General features: G+C 40.3%; 2 protein-coding genes and 1 pseudogene across 4 annotated transcripts; 2 read left to right on the top strand and 1 right to left on the bottom strand.

Moving 5' to 3' along the window:
- Positions 1-6098: 6098 nt before the first annotated feature.
- Positions 6099-7727, bottom strand: LOC116180824 (FAD synthase-like). Its single transcript, XM_031500962.1, has 3 exons — positions 6943-7727; positions 6497-6847; positions 6099-6453 (listed from the first exon to the last, which is right to left on the bottom strand). Exons 1-3 carry the CDS (start codon positions 7660-7662, stop codon positions 6187-6189), a joined length of 1338 nt encoding a protein of 445 aa, XP_031356822.1. The 5' UTR covers positions 7663-7727; the 3' UTR covers positions 6099-6186.
- A 106-nt stretch (positions 7728-7833) lies between these two features.
- LOC116180825 lies at positions 7834-8581 on the top strand (annotated as a pseudogene).
- A 1837-nt stretch (positions 8582-10418) lies between these two features.
- Positions 10419-13467, top strand: LOC116180777 (annexin B10-like). 3 transcript variants are annotated; one of them, XM_031500905.1, is made up of 7 exons: positions 10419-10570; positions 12105-12131; positions 12180-12356; positions 12406-12610; positions 12662-12988; positions 13037-13218; positions 13271-13467. In XM_031500905.1, the coding sequence occupies exons 2-7, from the start codon at positions 12129-12131 to the stop codon at positions 13319-13321; spliced, it is 945 nt and encodes a 314-aa protein (XP_031356765.1). In that variant the 5' UTR covers positions 10419-10570; positions 12105-12128; the 3' UTR covers positions 13322-13467. The 3 variants fall into 3 exon arrangements, with proteins under 3 accessions (XP_031356765.1, XP_031356763.1, XP_031356764.1); XM_031500903.1 differs by having other exon boundaries at positions 13268-13467; XM_031500904.1 differs by lacking the exon at positions 10419-10570 and adding an exon at positions 10764-10787 and having other exon boundaries at positions 13268-13467.
- The last annotated feature ends 5160 nt before the right edge of the window (positions 13468-18627 follow it).

Here is an 18627-nt window from a genome sequence, read left to right as displayed (position 1 = left end):
GTAGAAAGAAATTGTCTGAAATCGACCGGGAAAAAAGATTTTCTTATAGAGTTTGGCCCGTAGAATCCATAATTTCAAACAGTTCCAAGATTGGACCACTGGATCAAAAGTTACAGCCCTTTGAACTTTTTCTCGAAATTTGTATTTGGTCCATAACTTTTGATTGAGAGGCCTGATCGAAAAAGTACGAATCGTTTTGGATTCTAAGCACTAAAATTAGTGAGAAAAAGTGTTTTCCCGCGAAATTTTGGAGCAGTCGATTTTTGGTAAAAAAGGAAGGTAATACACTGCCTTTTTTTGAGGCCGTAGAAAGAAATTGTCTCAAATCGATCGGGAAAAAACATTTTCTTATAGAGTTTGGCCCGTAGAATCCCTAATTTCAAACAGTTCCAAGATTGGACCACTGGATCAAAAGTTACAGCCCTTTGAACTTTCTCCCCCCTATATTATACCGTGAATCTGTAACTTGTTGAGTGGTTATGATTAATAGACCAATGGCAATTCAAAATAATGCACATTTTCAATTTATTACTTTTAGATAATGACTATACATTTATAAAATAGTCTTTCCAGATGGATGGATTTCGAATTACAAAAAATACCCTTTCCAGATGCAGCCCATAAAACCCTTCCCATGCATTAATGTAAATTAGGAAGTTAGAATATGGCTCACTTTAACTGCAATCGCACCAGTAATGGATGCCATTTGTCTTAGAAACGCAAGACCAACCAGTAACCAAAATGTCGCCGTCCGTCGTCATCCTATGTTACGTTATCGCTTCCGTTACCAGTTTCGCTATTGATACACTCGAAGACCTCTTTGACGAGCGCTTGGTAACGGTTGCCAACAAGTACTTCACCCACAAAAACACGCTAGTCGTAAACGCCGAGAATCTGGAGATATCGCTGAAGAATTTCCAGGGGCCGAAAATTGTACTCGACTCCGCGTCAGCTCTAACCAGCGTCACCGAGAAATTCAATCACTACGTAATCAGTTACAAAAACGAGCAGGACCTGAATGAAACTTTGACCGAGCTCAGACAGTACAGAAGGAGCTGGAACTCTAGAGCCACCTTTCTGGTTGCCACCGCGAAGAGTCCATCCGTCCATCAAGCTGGAAGTATACTAGGCGTCTTGTGGAACTTTAACGTTTACAACTCGCTGGTCGCGAGTCACGACGTTTTCTTCAGTTATGACTTCGTCAGATCAAAGTGCGGCAGAAGAATCGTTGCCGAACGCCGCCGGGAGGCGACCAATCTCTTTCCGACGCAGATCCGCAACAATCTCTGTAACCTACCGCTCTTGGCGTTGTGGATTCCGGCCGCTCCGTTTACCATCGACTTTAAGAGGGCGAATCCGGGACTGATGATGTCGGCGCTCCAGCTGGTTGGACAGAGGAACAACTTAAACGTGACCTTCGCCGAAGATACGCCTCGGGGGTTTGTGGATGAGGTTAGCTTTGGAGCGGACGGTGTTATCTTGGAGGAGTTCAATAATAATCGCGGTGAGATTTTTGCGTCGATAACCGGGCCGGAGTACAGGAAGTGCGTGGTTTTGTACGACTGTACGGTACCCTCGGGCTTTGAAACGATCTACTGGGTCGTACCGAAACCGACACCAAAAGCATTTTGGAAGAGCGTAGTCATGGCGTTCTCCTCACTAGCGTGGGCCTTGCTAGGCGTGAGCGCACTCCTTGTGTTTCTATCCTTCTTTTGCTTGCACAAGGCAGTCGGAAGAGCTGCCGGTCTCACTCTTCGCCCATTACTGAGCATCGGCGTTCCAAAACCGCCCCAATCCTTCGGTTCGCGCGTTCTCTTCGTACTGTTCAGTCTAAGCTGCATCGTTCTGGGCACGTCCTACCTGGGGAAGCTGTTCGCTTTACTCAACAACCCGGGCTTGGAAAAACCCATCAGCACCACGAGAGACATTCTCGATTCCGGTTACCCGATACGTTTCCCGGCGTCGTACTCGCGACTGTTTCTGTTTAACGGCGACGAAGCCGAGGAGGTGCTCGATCGGTTCGTCGAGTCGGCGCTGGACGAGAACCAAACGTTGCACGAGGCCGCGTTGCGCAGAGATCACGTCACGATCAGTCGCGACGGACAGATCTCCGTACACCCTCACTTGAAGGGCTCGTTCAACTTGCTCGAGCTCTACCTCTACCACTCGGTTATGCTCGTTAAACGCGACCACGTTTTCTACGACCTCTTCAACTTCAACCTGATGAGGATTACCGAAACGGGCTTCTACGCGAGATGGAGATCGGACATCGAGATGGAGTACTTTGAAAGACCAATTGATGTCGATGGAGGAGGACCCGTCAGTCTCTCAGTGAAACAGCTGCAGGGAGCTTTCTGCGTGCTACTGTTTGGAGGTTTGCTGTCCGCCGCAATTTTCTTCATTGAGCTTGGAGCCGAATACGGTTGCAGGATTTGGAAGAGGCGACTGGGTGCAATACCGTTTCGCTTGTAGTCAATAAAGCACATTTTTGGTACAGGCCACTAATAGGTTAAGTATATAAAATAAGTGTGAAATATGGCTTTGCTTTGCATATGATTTTCTGAAGTTCTGGCTTAATGTGAACTGAAATTTTGAAGATTTCAGGCCTAGTTAAAGCTGCCTTTTTTTAGCCCCGAAAAAAAAATTGTCCCAGATCGATCCGGAAAAAAATTTTTCTTATAGAATGTGGCATGTAGAATCCATAATTTCAAACAGTTCCAAGATTGGGCTACTAATTCAAAAGTTACAGCCCTTTGAATTTTTTTTCGAAATTGGTTTCTAGTCCATAACTTTTGATTGAGAAGTCTGATCGAAAAAGTACGAATTGTTTTGGATTCTACGCCCCAAAATTAATAGGAAAAAGTGTTTTCCCGAGAAATTTTGGTGCAGTCAATTTTTGGTAAAAAAGGAAGGTTATACACTGCCTTTTTTTTCCTCGAAAAAAAAATTGTCTCAGATCGTCCCGGAAAAAAATTTTCTTATAGAACGTGGTCTGTAGAATCCATACTTTCAAACCGTTCCAAGATTGGGCTACTAGTTCAAAAGCTACAGCCCTGTGAATTTTTTTTCGAAATTGGTTTCTAGTCTATAACTTTTGATTGAGAAGTCTAATCGAAAAAGTACGAATTGTTTTGGATTCTACGCACCAAAATTATTAAGAAAAAGTGTTTTCCCGAGAAATTTTGGTGCAGTCGATTTTTGGTAAAAAAGGAAGGTTATACACTGCCTTTTTTTGAGCCCCGAAAAAAAAAATTGTCTCAGATCGATCCGGAAAAAAAATTTTCTTATAGAATGTGGCCTGTAGAATCCATAATTTCAAACAGTTCCAAGATTGAGCTACTAGTTCAAAAAGTTACAGCCCTTTAAATTTTTTTTCGAAATTGGTTTCTAGTCTATAACTTTTGATTGAGAAGTCTAATCGAAAAAGTACGAATTGTTTTGGATTCTACGCACCAAAATTAATAAGAAAGGTGTTTTCCCGAGAAATTTTGGTGCAGTCGATTTTTGGTAAAAAAGGAAGGTTATACACTGCCTTTTTTTGATTCGCGAAAAAAAAATTGTATCAGATCGACCGGGAAAAACAATTTTCTTATAGAACGTGGCCTGTAGAATCCATAATTTCAAACAGTTCCAAGATTGGGCTACTAGTTCAAAAGTTACAGCCCTTTGAATTTTTCTTACTAATTTGGGTGCGTAGAATCCAAATCAATTTGTACTTTTTCGATCAGACTTCTCAATCAAAAGTTATAGACTAGAAAAAAATTCAAAGGGCTGTAACTTTTGAACTAGTAGCCCAATCTGGGAACTGTTTGAAATTATGTATTCTACATGCCACATTCTATAAGAAAAATTTTTTTCTTGGTCGATCTGAGACAATTTTTTCTTCGGGGCTCAAGAAAAGGCAGTTATTACCTTCCTTTTTTACCAAAAATTGACTACAGCAAAATTTCTCGGGAAAACACTTTTTCTTATTAATTTGGGTGCGTAGAATCGAAATCAATTTATACTTTTTCGATCGGACTTCTCAATCAAACCTAACTATCACCCTAACCTAACCTCACGAACAATTTTTCCTAACCTTAATCTCCTCGCACATTATATTCTCCTGATACAAGATTTTTGAGCTAACCTAACTATCACCCTAATCTAACCTCACTAATTTTTTATCCTAACCTTCAATCTCCTCGCACATTATATTCTCCTGATACAAGATTTTTGAGCTAACCTAACTATCACCCTAACCTAACCTCACGAACAATTTTTCCTAACCTTAATCTCCTCGCACATTATATTCTCCTGATACAAGATTTTTAAGCTAACCTAACTATCACCCTAACCTAACCTCACTAATTTTTAATCCTAACCTTAATCTCCTCGCACATTATATTCTCCTGATACAAGATTTTTAAGCTAACCTAACTATCACCCTAACCTAACCTCACTAATTTTTTATCCTAACCTTCAATCTCCTCGCACATTATATTCTCCTGATACAAGATTTTTGAGCTAACCTAACTAGCACTCTAACCTAACCTCACTAATATTTTACCCTAAAATTCAATCTCCTCGCACATTATATTCTCCTGATACAAGATTTTTGAACTAACCTAACTAGTATGCTCTAACCCAACCTCACCAATGACCAATAAACTCCGAATCACCTCGTGCGAGAACAACCAGACCCTTAGGAGTTGAAGGAGGTGCTTGGATGCCTCCTACAATTTTTGGAAATACACACCTAAAGCAAAGAATACTTATACTCTCTGCCTAAACGTGGAACAGGAAAAGGCAGCTTTTATAGATTCCTCTAAGTTGTCATCTGAGTGAGAACCTGACGACAGTTAAACGGCGCTTGGAGGTGCAGAATTCCTGGGCAAAAGTAGGCAGCTGTCAGGAGGAATGGGGTCGTAGGAAGTCCTGGACAAGTAGACAAGATTCCCGAAGTCCAGAAATGGCACCAGAGAGGTACACCAACATCTAACATAATGCTTAAAAGGACACGGGGAAAACGCAGAGTATAGCTAGTAAAATGGCAGTTAAAAATGTACGGACAAGATCTGTACTGCAATTGTACTCCAATTGTCAGATTTTTGAAAAATTATTGGAAATATAATGGCTGCAAGTGCGCCATCTACACTTTCTTTCATGTTTTAGTATTACAAGTTTAGTTGAGATGTCGCCACGTAAGTAACTTCATTTGAAATTGCTTTTCAATTTATGGGATTAATAGCCGCCTTGGACTTAGTTTTCCTTAAATGGAACTTCAAGATGGACGGAGTCCTTTTGAACTAGTAGCCCAATCTTGGAACTGTTTGAAATTATGGATTCTACAGGCCACATTCTATCAGACAATTTTTTTAAATGTATTTGAGTGACAAGTATTTGAATACTTATTTTTTTAAGTATTTGAATACTTTTCAATGTATCTGTATCTAGTATTCGCTTGTGCTGGACGTAAAAGTATTTAGGATTCAAATACTTTTTGAAAGTATTCTGCCCAGCTCTGCCTGCATTAAAAAACGTATATGTATATGTATATGGTGAATGGTATTCGAATTTGAGAAGTGTATTTACAGGTACCTATTAATGTGAAGCAATCATATAAGGAACACGTTTAAAATGCGCACCTAAACCTTGAAAATAAAGAGAAGCGCCCTCTTGATCGTCTCTTAATTTAATCACTCTCCAGATTTTTCACAAACGTATAGTGTACACGTAAATGGGAAAATATCAAGAAAATGACCAGTAAATAGCGAGTAAAAGGAATTAACGGCGAAGGGGCGAGTAAATGGAAAATAACAAAAATCTGTATGACTGGATGGGATATTTCTAGCTGTTCTGCAGATTTCTGGATCAGATTTGTTTGACAGTGAATTGATCCATACTATCATGAAGACTTATTTAATAATAATAATAATAATAGGACCCTACATAACTTCACCAGACACAGACACTAATCGTTACTTGATTTTAACCCCTGCGATTAGTTAACCAGAGTTCTCACAAGAAACACTGACTATAATAATAATAATAATAATAATTAATTAGGCCTGAGACTAGGTAGTCATTTGACAATAAATATATGTATAACCGAAAAATTACAAACAAATAATTTATTATAAATTTTGACACTCTTTGGCTTCTCATAATTAAGTTTCCCCTAATCCCGATTTGTACAAATTAATCTCATTTACTACGTAACCGTCCGCTCCGTTCTTGCAGGGCATCCAGTAATTTATAAGCCGGCAAGTACCTCTTCCCGCTGTCACCTTCATTTATCACCAAAAATGGATTCGGAATCGTATTGGTCGTGTCCCCTAACGACGTATAGCCCATATCGTATAAGCCACAGTAAGGGATTTTCAAATGGAGCAAATAATCCCATATTTGCGAGTAATGCCAATCTAATATCGGGCTCACTCTCATTATTTGCGGCCAATTCTGATCGGTCATCTGCAAACACACGTTAGAGACGCTAATTTACTCCACAACCTACCTGAAATGGTCGCAAATGTTCCGAGAACGGATCAGATCTTCGTGTACCCATCAGCACCGCCTTTATATTCGGTTTACTCGCGAGTACATCTGTCAACGAATCCTTAATCGACTTGCTAAATTTGAGAACGTCTAAATTATAATACTCTCGAGATTCTTCAATGAACTGATTCAATTCGTGAAAGGGACTCGCGTTCTCCATGTAAACGCAGCAGATCTTCCCGCGGTACCGGGGATAGTTTCTTCTCAAGACGCCCATCGTTAAGTGGAGCAGTACGGTGCAGTCTTTTCCGCCGTTGAAGCTCACAAAGACGTTTTCGGGCCCGTATCTCTTTAAACACTCCTCAATGCACTACAATTGGAGCATCGTTAATTAATTGACATACTAAAAAGGTACATCCTGTAGAATTGTTTAAGTGAACAGGTCACATCTTACCTGGTACTTACTTCGACTGATTTTTTGACATGCGAGTCGCTCTGGCTGTACACGAGATCCTCAATGTCGGCATTTTCGCGACGATCCAACACCTTATAGTCCTCGAGTAGTTTATTTTCATAGTCGAGTAACGCCGACATGTTCGACGATGTTAAATGCAGTATCGCCACGTCCGATGCCGTACATAGAGAGACGTGCACTTCACTACCACCGCATATCTTCGGAGGGCCACCCTTCGCTTCTATCGTCAATTTTCGTTTAAACACAACATCGCCGTTCAAATGCGTCAAGAACGGAACGGCAATATTTAGAATTGACGATTGCAATAGTTTCACGTCGTCCGTCAGTAAGAACAAACCCTGCACGTACATAACGGGGAAAGTACCGTTGTGTGTATACTCGAAGCATTTGGCGTACGCCGTTGTGTACTCCACCGAGTTTGTGTATTTTGCGAGGTGCGGATTTACGATTAACTGCTGATGAAATACTTTCGCAACGGCCTGCCAAACCAGGCCCGAGTACTCCGTACCAACGCCACCGATGAACAAGACTACGTCACACTGTCTAACACTGGACCCGATTTCTTTGCATAAGCTCTCCTCTTTAGCTTCAACGGTCGCCCTTTTCACACGGTAATTTATCGATTCCAGTTTTTCACTTATGAAGTTTAAAATGTTGTCATTGGTTTCTTTACTGTGAATTGTGAGTATTTTTAAGGTCTTTTTTGCCATGATTTCAAATATCACAGCACACGTATCAAGGTCAGCCTAGAGCACTGACATAACCTCAATGCTTGAACCACTTCCGTTTCAAAGAACTGACAAATGTAGGTATCTTTGTTTATTGCACGAGTAGACAAAGACATTTACTCTCATTGATTATACACACTGTACAATCGGTAACCGTTGAGCGGTAAGTGAGGCACCGCAAAAGAACATGGCAACCTTGTGCCCTAATTATAACCTCAATTTCGAAATTTCATTTTATAATAAATTCAAGAGTTAATTTTAAAGCAATGCCAGATACACTAAGAGAGAAATTCGCAAAATTATCAGGCGTAGCGTTTCGCCGTTACCTGATGTATACAAACGTGGCAATCTCCTGCACGTTATCCGGTGTCGGGGACCTAATCCAGCAGCGACACGAAATAACGACTAAGAAAATACCGGAATGGAACGAGAGGAGAACGCGCAAAATGGCCCTGACCGGTCTGCCCATCGGAATTATTTGCCATTATTATTACACGTTCTTAGACCGAAAGCTGCCGGGTCGCAGTTTGAAAATACTCACAACCAAGTTGCTAGTAGATCAGTTTGTAATGTCACCGATATCGTTGGGTACGTTTCTGGTGAGTGTCGCGTATTTGGAAAATGCGACGGTCCACGAGTTTTTCGAGAGTCTTAAAAAGAAGCTGTGGCGGTTGTACGTCGCGGAATGGGTCCTGTGGCCCCCGGCGCAGGCCGTTAATTTTTATTTTGTTCCACCAAAGTACAGGTTGCTGTACGATAATGTAATTTCGTTAGGCTACGACGTTTATACATCGTATGTAAATCATGACAATGATGATTGATCAGTTTGTAGCATTCCTTTATCTGTGATATTGTTAAATATTTATTAATTGTTAAATAAAACCATCATGACAATTTCAAATGTGCACAGTCTTATCTGATCATCCTAGGCCCTTTTTAGAATGTTTTCCAGATTTTTCTGGTCCAACAGCCGTAAAAGTGTAGACAAAAAAGCACTATACAAGACCTTCGAAATATTTATTGGGGGCATTCGGTTTTCCTCTAAAGCCTTCTAGGCCTCTAGGGGATTTTTCAAATTTACTTACGCCTAGTTCCAAAACAGGAAAGGGTGCTTTATAAAGAAAGCATTTAAGAGACCCTGGAGGGCACTGATATCTATTAAGAATACTACGAGTGCATTCCAGAGCCGTCTTGCTCCTTTCCAGAACTGCGCAGACCGTTTCCATAGATTTTTAAATCATTTCCGGAACGTTTTAGACGCTATGAGGTACCGTCTGTCTGTCCGTCCGGACCCACGATTCTTAACTGCTTTTAGGGGAATTGTTCTAGAGCCCTGAAATTTTCTGCAATAGCTAGCCTATACCGTGAAGGTGTGCCAGGCGGCCATCAAATTTCGCTGTCTCAAGGGCCCCCTACCCCCATAAATTATTTTCCGAGATGCCGTTTTTGAATGAGAAACGTGCATAACTTTTACATGCGACAACCAACAGGTCTCAGAATTTGCATGCATTTTGTGGGTCAAGTAAAATTTTTGAAAATGGGGGGGGAGGGAGGGTTAACGCACGTTCTACCCTTGATGGTATTCTAATGAAAGATCTCGCCGAAATGAAGAATTGGTTTGTATAAACTATAACTTTCCTGCGCGACTCCTTTCCGAGATCAGGGTGGCCGGGAGGGGGGTTAATATTAATTTTATCTTTCGCATGGTACCTACTCCTATTAAAGGAATCAACAAAAAGAACTATTTCCTACCAACTACCGCCCTACTTTCTGACTCCTTATCAAAAAAGGAGCATGGGGGGGGGGGGCTGGTCTTCATGGTACTCTAATGAACGGTCTCAACGACCTTACCCCCATAAATTATTTTCCGAGATGCCGTTTTTGAATGAAAACGTGCATAACTTTTACATGCGACAACCAACAGGTCTCAGAATTTGCATACGCATGCATTTTGTGGGTCAAGTAAAATTTTTGGAAATGGGGGGGGGGGGTTAACGCACTTTCTACCCTTGAGGGTATTCTAATGAAAGGTCTCGCCGAAATGAAGAATTGGTTTGTATAAACTATAACTTTCCTGCGCGACTCCTTTCCGTGATCAGGGTGGCCGGGAGGGGGGTAAAAATTAATTTTATCTTTCGCATGGTACTTACTCCTATTAAAGGTCTCAACAAAAAAACTATTTTCTACTAACTACCGCCCTACTTTCTGATTCCTTATAAAAAGGATCATTGGGGCGGAGGTGGTGGGGAGGGGGGCGGTGGAACTGGTCTCCATGGTACTCTAATGAAAGGTGTCAACGAAAGGAATTAAATTCTACGAACCATAGCCTCCCCCTAGACTCCTTATCGTGATCGTATATAAATAATCCTAATACATCAGATTGTCTGAGGATGGTACCCACAAAGGGCGATTGGGACGTCTATTGGTGATACTTTACGAGCGAGTATATCGAAAACGCTTTGTCGAAGGCGACTCGTAATCTAGAGCACCCGGCTATGAAGAAGGGGTCCAATTGTAAACGTATCTAAACGACGCCCGTTGGCCTTTCAGTTCATTGAAAGAATCGCGGATGGGTTTTTATCTCAACGAGTCCCCGATAGCTAGTGAATTACCCAAGACGAAAAAGTGTGAGTAAATAACGGAAATAAATAAGTAAACGGTGCTCGCTGTTTAGCGTAGTAAAAAGGGGTCATTGGATTGGCGCGAAAGGTGGGAAACGGGCGGTAAAATGGGTACCGCGCATCCTCCGTTCAATTTTTATTTCCAGTTTAGTCTTTAACATCCCGTGCTACTTGGTGGTGTCGGGACGGTAAACGTTTTAACGAAAAATAAGCCCGTAATTACTGACCGTACCGGTAGTAATAAAAGTTTCACGCGCCCCAACGATTTGGTAGGTACTTTCGGACTGTAAGAAAATTTTTTATTACGATAATATAATCCACACCCTTAGTCACGCTTGTTTACCCTACTCCCGATCGATAAGATAAGGGGATAGACACGCAGTTCATAATATAAATTGCTTTTTACAGTCATAATTGCGCTCGGAATTTCCCTTGTAGTCACGAACCGCATTCCGGCGCGTTCATGAGAATGAATCATCGCTTTTGGTAACGCAATTAACTTCCACCGAATGTAATACAATTTTACAGAAAATTGATTTGCACGGTTGTTTAATCTGACGCAACGAGAAAGTGTCGTTTTTTTTAATTACGGTTTTTTACCATTCGAAGGTTTCCACGGTTTAATACTTCAAGAAGGTTTTAGCGTTGTTCGAGTGCCACGTTTTGCCATGTGATGTTTTCCGGTTCACGCATTAAACGGCCCATTAACGTGCAATTAGCGTGTTAAGGTCATTTAGTGGAAAAGTAAACGTTTTACAAAAATCAAGTTAGCCCCAGTCTTCCCTAATTATATGTCGATTGTTTCCAATTGTGGCGCCTGTCAGGGGGCTTGAACGATTCGCTAATTTTTAGCGCTCGTACCCAGCCGACCCTGATCTAATACCATGGCCCGAATGGGGAGACTTGGCCTCCCCCGGTCTCCGCTTCAAAATCCATAGCGTTTTTCCCAGGCGAACCAGAACTGATGTGACCTATTTTGACCCAATTCCGGTCCCTCGAGCTCACCTCGAGGTATGTGCCAATTTTTGATGACCCCTATTCCCGTCTTCGCCCGACTGCGTTTCTCAATTTTAACACTGATCTTCTACCCCTCCTCCATGAGGGAGTATAGCTATTTAGTTAAGGTAGGGGCGAACTTACTACCAAAAGTTCTTTTCCATTATGACTCGGAACTACTATTCTAATTTTTACCAGATTCGGGGGGGGGGGGCTATTGTGACTCACCTCAAATTCGAACTCGACTTCTGGTCCTTCCACACCCACCCATGCCATGTTCCGCGCGAGTGCCCACCGGGCATCTCTCTCAGTTGGGGTTTTCACAGAGAAAAGCCACTGCAACAAGGTTGGTGATCAGTCGCAATGGTTACATCCACCCCGTCTGGGTGCAATCTAACGCTGGAAATCCGTGCATCAAACGCGCTAATGCCTTGGGGCCATTCCGCAGTTCGAAAGGCATCCTCGAAAATCGTGGTTCTGTAGGAGCAACCTCACTTCAGTATCCTTGTACACCGTTTGCCTCGTCCAAGTACTGAAACGTGACATTCAGATCATCATAGAAATAACAGCAATTCTGGGCTACGTTAGAGCCAATAAAAGTACGAATTAATGGTCTTTCGACCTTTTACCGGTTGCCGATTTATTTATAATGTTGTTAGAACCTCGTATATAAACAAATTAGGTGCACCACTTGGATTAACAAGCTGGTCTTTTAACGTAACTAGCGCAACGAAATGTCTTGTACCTTGGACCCCAACGCTTTCGTGGTAACTCTATTTGTGTTAACCGTACATTTATTTTTTACAGGTGAGCATTTGAGAGCCAAATAATATGGTACGTATCTTAAACGAGTTTCACACCGTCGTAATCTCTCCCCCTTAGAGAACACCAACAGTCTACCCGCGCGAAGGCTTCAGCGTCGTCGAGGACGGCGAAACGCTGAGAGGCGCGATGAAAGGCTTCGGTACAGACGAGGAGGCCGTAATCGACATCATCTGCACGCGTTCGAACTGGCAACGGCAGCAAATCGCCGCCTTCTTCGAGGAACAACTGGGAAGGGTGCGTATGATCCGTTGAGAAGTTGGGCACTCAGCGGTACACGTTTCAGGATCTCATTGACGATTTGAAGAGCGAGTTGGGGGGCAACTTCGAAGACGTGATCGTCGCGTTAGTGCGTCCGCCCACCGAGTACCTCTGCAAGCACTTGCACAGGGCGATGAAGGGTGCCGGTACCGACGAAGACACGCTAATCGAAATTTTGTGCACGAGGAACAACGACGAGATACGCGAGATTGTCGATACGTACGAGCAAAGTAAATCTCCCGACCAGAGTTGGGTAGTTATAGGTAATCGTGGGGTTTCAGTGTACGACAGGCCGTTAGCGGAGCAAATGTGCAGCGAGACATCGGGCGACCTGCGCCGTCTACTAACATTTATCGTCACTTGTACGCGGGACGATAGTAACGAAGTCGATTGCGAACGAGCCCGCGAGCAAGCCGAGGAACTCTACGCTGCCGGAGAAGGTCGACTAGGTACCGAAGAGAGTTCGTTCAGTAAAATTTTGGGACACGAGAACTTCGATCAGCTCCGTCAAATTTTCGAGGAGTACAAAAACGTTTCGGGTAATACGATCGAGCAGGCGCTGAGGCACGAAGTCGACGGGGACTATTTAAAAGCGCTACTCGCCGTCGGTAATTTGGAATTGGGGCGCGTTCCGTTAATGTCCGAGTTGTTTTCAGTGGAATGCGTGCAGAGTCCACCGGCTTACTTCGCCAAACGTCTGTACGGGGCGATGAAAGGCGCGGGTACCGATGACGAAACCTTAATTCGTATCATCGTCAGCCGTTCCGAGATCGATTTAGGTTCGATTAAGGAGGAGTTCGAGAGAATTTACGACAAGACGCTGGAAAGCATGGTCGCGGTTAGTGAGAGCGTAAAGTTTATTTTAATCTGATCTTGTACGTGTTTAGCAGAACGAGACCTCTGGCGATTATAAACGCGCATTGTTGGCACTTCTTCGTTAATTAATTAATGGAGTGGACTGGTAAACGTTGACAATTCTCCATGTATACGTTTTCATTATATACCTACAGAAGTATTTTAATTGTTATAATTCAACCATATAATGTTATATTTGTATTCATTATTATTAAAGATTTACATACATTTATTCATTGTGTAATAAAGTTGGTGTTAGACGATGGATCGTAACACAACGTTTTAAGTACGAAATATGTACAGGGAAATTACATTAATTACAATTAGTTACACGTTAAATATATAATTTTTATTTTAATCTGTTACATAATTTTGTTGCAAGATGTGTAACTAATAAAAGACATTATTATTATTATTATTATTATGGTCGATGTTTCTTGTGAGAACTCAGGTCTAGCCTGGTTAACTAATCGCACGGATTAAAATCAAGTAACGATTAGTGTCTGTGTCTGGTGAAGTTGTCGGGTATTAAAAAAAAAAAATTCACACTATTATTATTATACTAGGGAGCACACTAGATAGAAGCTTGAAGTTCGTCCACCACGTGAAAATCAGGGCCGAAATAAGGCCAAGGCCATCGCAAGAAAACTGCAAATCCTGAGAATAGCCTCGACTTATAGAACGGAGGCGGAGACTAGAGCAGAAGGAGCCACTAGGAAAGACCCCTTGGTTCGCCAACAGGAGGAATGGGGTCGTAGGAAGTCCTGGACAAGTAGATTGATTCCCGACGTCTAGAAATGGCACCAGAGAAAGCACGGAGATTTACACTACCATCTAACACAAACCCTTAACAGGACACGGGAAGAACGCAGAGTACCTACACAGATTCAAAAGGCGACGGGCGACACCCTGTGCGGACATAGAAACACTCCAGGACACGCAGTTTTTTTGGGGTTTTTAAGGGTTCCAACATAAATAAATAAAATTATTATTAAGAAATATAAATTAATAATCATAGAAAAAAAGAACATTGTTCTTTTGCACAAACGTATTTATTAAGTTTAATTGACACATTTGTAGCTTACGCGTTCGTTTCATCTCTGTCAATACCGCCTGTCTTTTTCTACTTTCCTTTTCTTCAGCATTAGTTTCAACTATTGCTTTCTTTATACACTCTTCAACATCTTTACTGTTTTTGATTGATTTTATAGGTATTAGTCACTCTAAAACACATTTGTTTAGTATTAAGGTTAAGTTGGTAGAAGTTAGTGAGCAGCTCTGAATAAAATCGAACCATAGATGCTTCTAGTAAAGAAAAACATATCACATATATTAGTAAAAATCGAAAACTACAATTAGGAAAAGTGAACATATCGCACATAGTAAAAATCAAATCCACGCATGCGCAGACTGTAAAATGCCAACTTTTTTACTTATGAAAATCTCTCTCTAAAGTTAAACGCTTCTAGTAAAAATAAAAACATGTAAACATCGCATACCTATAGCATAAATTAAATGTGCTCATGCGCAACGCAAACTTTGTTGTTAATGGAGATATTTCTTTGAAATTTTAACTATATATAGGTATGCCTCTAGTAAAGCACATCACAGCGCATGGCCTTTTGGGAAAGTACTGATCATTCTAGGAAAATGCGCTGAACTTACTCGCCTTATGGCGAAAACCTTTTTACTTGTTTTACGCATATATCCATTGGCCACGTTTTAGAATCGAATTTATAAATGCATGCGCAAAAATCATCCTGCGCATGCGCAAAACGCAACTTTTTAATTTATGGAACAATTTGAACGAAATTTTTATTTTCATTCGACATTTCGCGGGTACCTCGATATTTTTAAGTTTTTACCACACATTTTAATTATAATTAATAATGTAATCGGTAAAGGGGTCGAGTACTTTAATTTCCGAGTCAAGTAATGTCATTTTACTGACGAATTTTTATTTAAATTTTACCCGAAATCGTATTTTAATACAAAATTTCAATTTTCATATAGAACACTTGATTAATGTCAATCTGTCAGTGATGACAAGTCATCATAGACAGTTAGCAATGTCAAAAATGCGGCCGGTAAAGTGACAGGTGCGGCCAGTAAAGTGACAAGCGGAAGGAAACGTAATCTGCTCTGCTTCTGTTATGGAAATCAAAATTTTCTGACAGAAAGTACGCATGAAAATGAAGGTTTCAGGACGATTTTGGGTAATTAATAAACAAATACAAGAATTACAGATCACAATAATAAAATAGTTTATTACTAATGACCGAGCAGTGTGTATTTAAAACTAACTGTACCAGTGTTTAGCGTGAAAGGTAAACTTTCTACAGCTTCATCTAACAATCCTCGGTGATGCCACATTTCTTCTTCCAATCTCTTAACGTCGTCTATGTCATCTCCATCAGACTTACTTTTCGATTTTCAATTTATTTCCTCCTCCTTTGGTCAGTTTTACCAATCATGTAAATAAAAAATAAATAAATGCAAAGTTTTTTTCCTCTTATTTGTCATACCGATATAATTGGTGACAACAAGCGGGTTTAATTTATACATTTGTCACTGTCACATCTGATACAGACTGTACAGGGTGGCCAAATAAGAATGTGAGGTACTGTATCTGGGAACCTGTCCAACGTAGAGGCTTGCGGTAAAAAAATTTATTACTAAAACGGCCACGAGAAAAACCTGGAAAATATTCTTAAGTTTCTGAAATGGCCGCTAGGGGGCGTAACTGCAATCTGGAATCTAAAAAAGTGTGAATTCCGCTATATTAACCTAACAAAAAAATACACGGTCTTTGAAGACGACGATAATCTGAACCTTTTTTGTTTGACAATTTTTCCTGTATCTCTAAAAATGAAGTGGTGGAGGGTATTCAATGGTTTCCGTAAAGAACACCCCGTATCTTCGAAACGACTGAGCCGATTTTAACAAACTCGGGTTAATTGAAAAGAGTTATTCTTCGGCTACAAATATTATAATATTTGAAGTTTTGTTAGTTTCACATATCGCCACTTGAGGGCTTTTTTCGACATTCCAACAGAAATGGTTAATTTTCTCAAAAAAATTAAATGCACTGGTTCGATTTTTTTTTCATGAAACAGTAGCTAAATGATGCCTAAACAAGCTCGCGAAAACCGCATCTCGATATCTTGTTCCTAACCTAAAATTTAGGCCAAACAAAATTTTATACCCTCAAAATTTTATTTTTTTAAGATAATTTTTCCGGAATTATTTTTATTATATAATTTGTGGCCCTAAGGTGGATTCGATTTAAAAAAGGAAGCTTTTAATGCCGCCGTAAATGTTCGAAATGCTGGCCATCACGATATAAAAACATATATATATACAGTCAAGTCCGGCTATAACGAACCCTTACTTGTCTTAGAAACAGGTTCGCTATATCCAAGGTTCGCAATATAAGAAAAGACGCAAATTCGATGGCCAAAGTACAAATCCTCAAAAAAGTTCGTTATAGCCGGGAGTTCGCTATAAACGGGTTCGTTATAGACGGACTTGACTGTATATACAGGATTACCCGACATTCGTCGCAGCATACGAAAATGCCGTTAGCTGCGTGCAAATATGAATTACAATACGGCGTACACTTATATAGTAATGCAGGTTTCGACGCAGCATCGGCCGACACGTTAGAAATTCCATGGAAAAGGGAAGTGATCATGCAGGATGAGCACAAGGAAACATAACGAAAGAAAAAAATACATCCTTCGGTTACATTAAAGAAGAAACAGCCTTTGGTAACACAAAAAAAAAGAACAGAGCAGTCTAAGAAAAGAAATTGCGTCGCATCTGCCGTTATAGTATCTAAGTGTTCAAATAAGCCCCCGCCAGTAGGAATCGTGTAATGCAATCGGTTTTCAAATTCTGCAGTCACAGACATGAGTTGGGTATGAGTGATACCCGCAGAACATTCACGGATGGCATCTTCCAAAACAGCAGTGTTCGGAAACGGTCCACGTGCATAAATGGAATCCAGGTGACCCCAGTAGAAGAAATCGAGAGGGTTCATGGATGTTGAGCGTCAAAATTGTGACAGGAATTATCCGATGAGTAATGACAAGCAGTGACGAATCCTAGTACCATCGCTAACTCGTTGACCAATGCTGCGTCGAAACCTGCATTACTATATAGGTGTACGCCGTATTGTTATTTTAAATGGTAACCCCCATTTTTTATTGCATTTTTGGATTCTACGTGAAATTTCACTTCTTTTGATACACAGATGTCGATATCTATCATTTATGGTTTTTAAGTTATTTTGACTTTAAGAAAAAAAATGGTGGATGCAGATGGTACCTTGATAATTGATTACTTGAAAATGGTTGTAGTCATGGCAACCTATTTTTATCAGTGCATAGAGAATGAATAGGGCTTTCTTTTGGTGCACTTAAAAAAAAGTTAAGTTGCATACGACCGCTCCTATGGAGATCCAAATTTATGAAACTTCAAAGACTAAAAACTCAGTTTTTTTAAATGGAATGACCATGTTCTTACTATTCCATGAGATAGAGAATCGAAATGGGCATATTTTGACAATACATGTTCCTATAGCTATCTTTAACAGTTTCTGACTTATTCCCATTTTATTGAATTGACACTATTTTTTTCGGATTTTCTTTTTAGTAGTCGGCCATGATTGTATAACAATTGAATTTTAAACAAATCTAGTGACACTAATCCGTCATTTACTGTTATAGGTTAACGTAGTTTTTCAAAAATCGAAAAATGACTCGCAGTGGTTTCACCTATTTTGGAATTTAATTGTTATTTATGGTGAAATGGGCAGAATCGCCGCGCGTGCTTTCCGTACATTCATTCGAAAACTGGAACGAAATTGTATGCATTTTGGAAATTTTGTACCCCTAATGCACTACAAACCGTTGAAGCACAAGTGATACAAAGCTCTACAAGAGAATATTTAAGAAAATGAATTGAATTGCAAATGCCTGATTAACAAAATATAAAAAACTTCGTTGAAAATGTTTGGTATGGAATTGTTGCTAGAACAGATATCGCATTATCTCTCTTAATTTCCAGACTTATACGTTGTTTAAGAAATTCAGTTGAACGACTCTGTTTAGATTTTTCAAAAATTTTCCGTCCTATATCCTTAATAAATGAGTTATTTATTTATTAATTAATTAGACTAGAACTAGAATCAATGGTATTAAAGAATCCATTCCATGATTTGTTTAAAATTCGATTGATATAAAATCATGGCCAACCACTAAAAAGAAAATGCGAAAAAAATGGCATCAATTCCGAGATCAATTCAATGAAATGGGAATAAATCAGAAACTGTTAAAGATAGGTATAGGAACATGTAATATCAAAATATGCCAATTTCGATTCTCTATCT

The sequence above is a fragment of the Photinus pyralis genome, unplaced genomic scaffold (assembly GCF_008802855.1).
Source record: "Photinus pyralis isolate 1611_PpyrPB1 unplaced genomic scaffold, Ppyr1.3 Ppyr1.4_LG9, whole genome shotgun sequence".
Classification (NCBI taxonomy): Eukaryota; Metazoa; Arthropoda; class Insecta; order Coleoptera; family Lampyridae; genus Photinus; species Photinus pyralis.
This window is presented reverse-complemented; position numbering and strand designations above follow the sequence as displayed.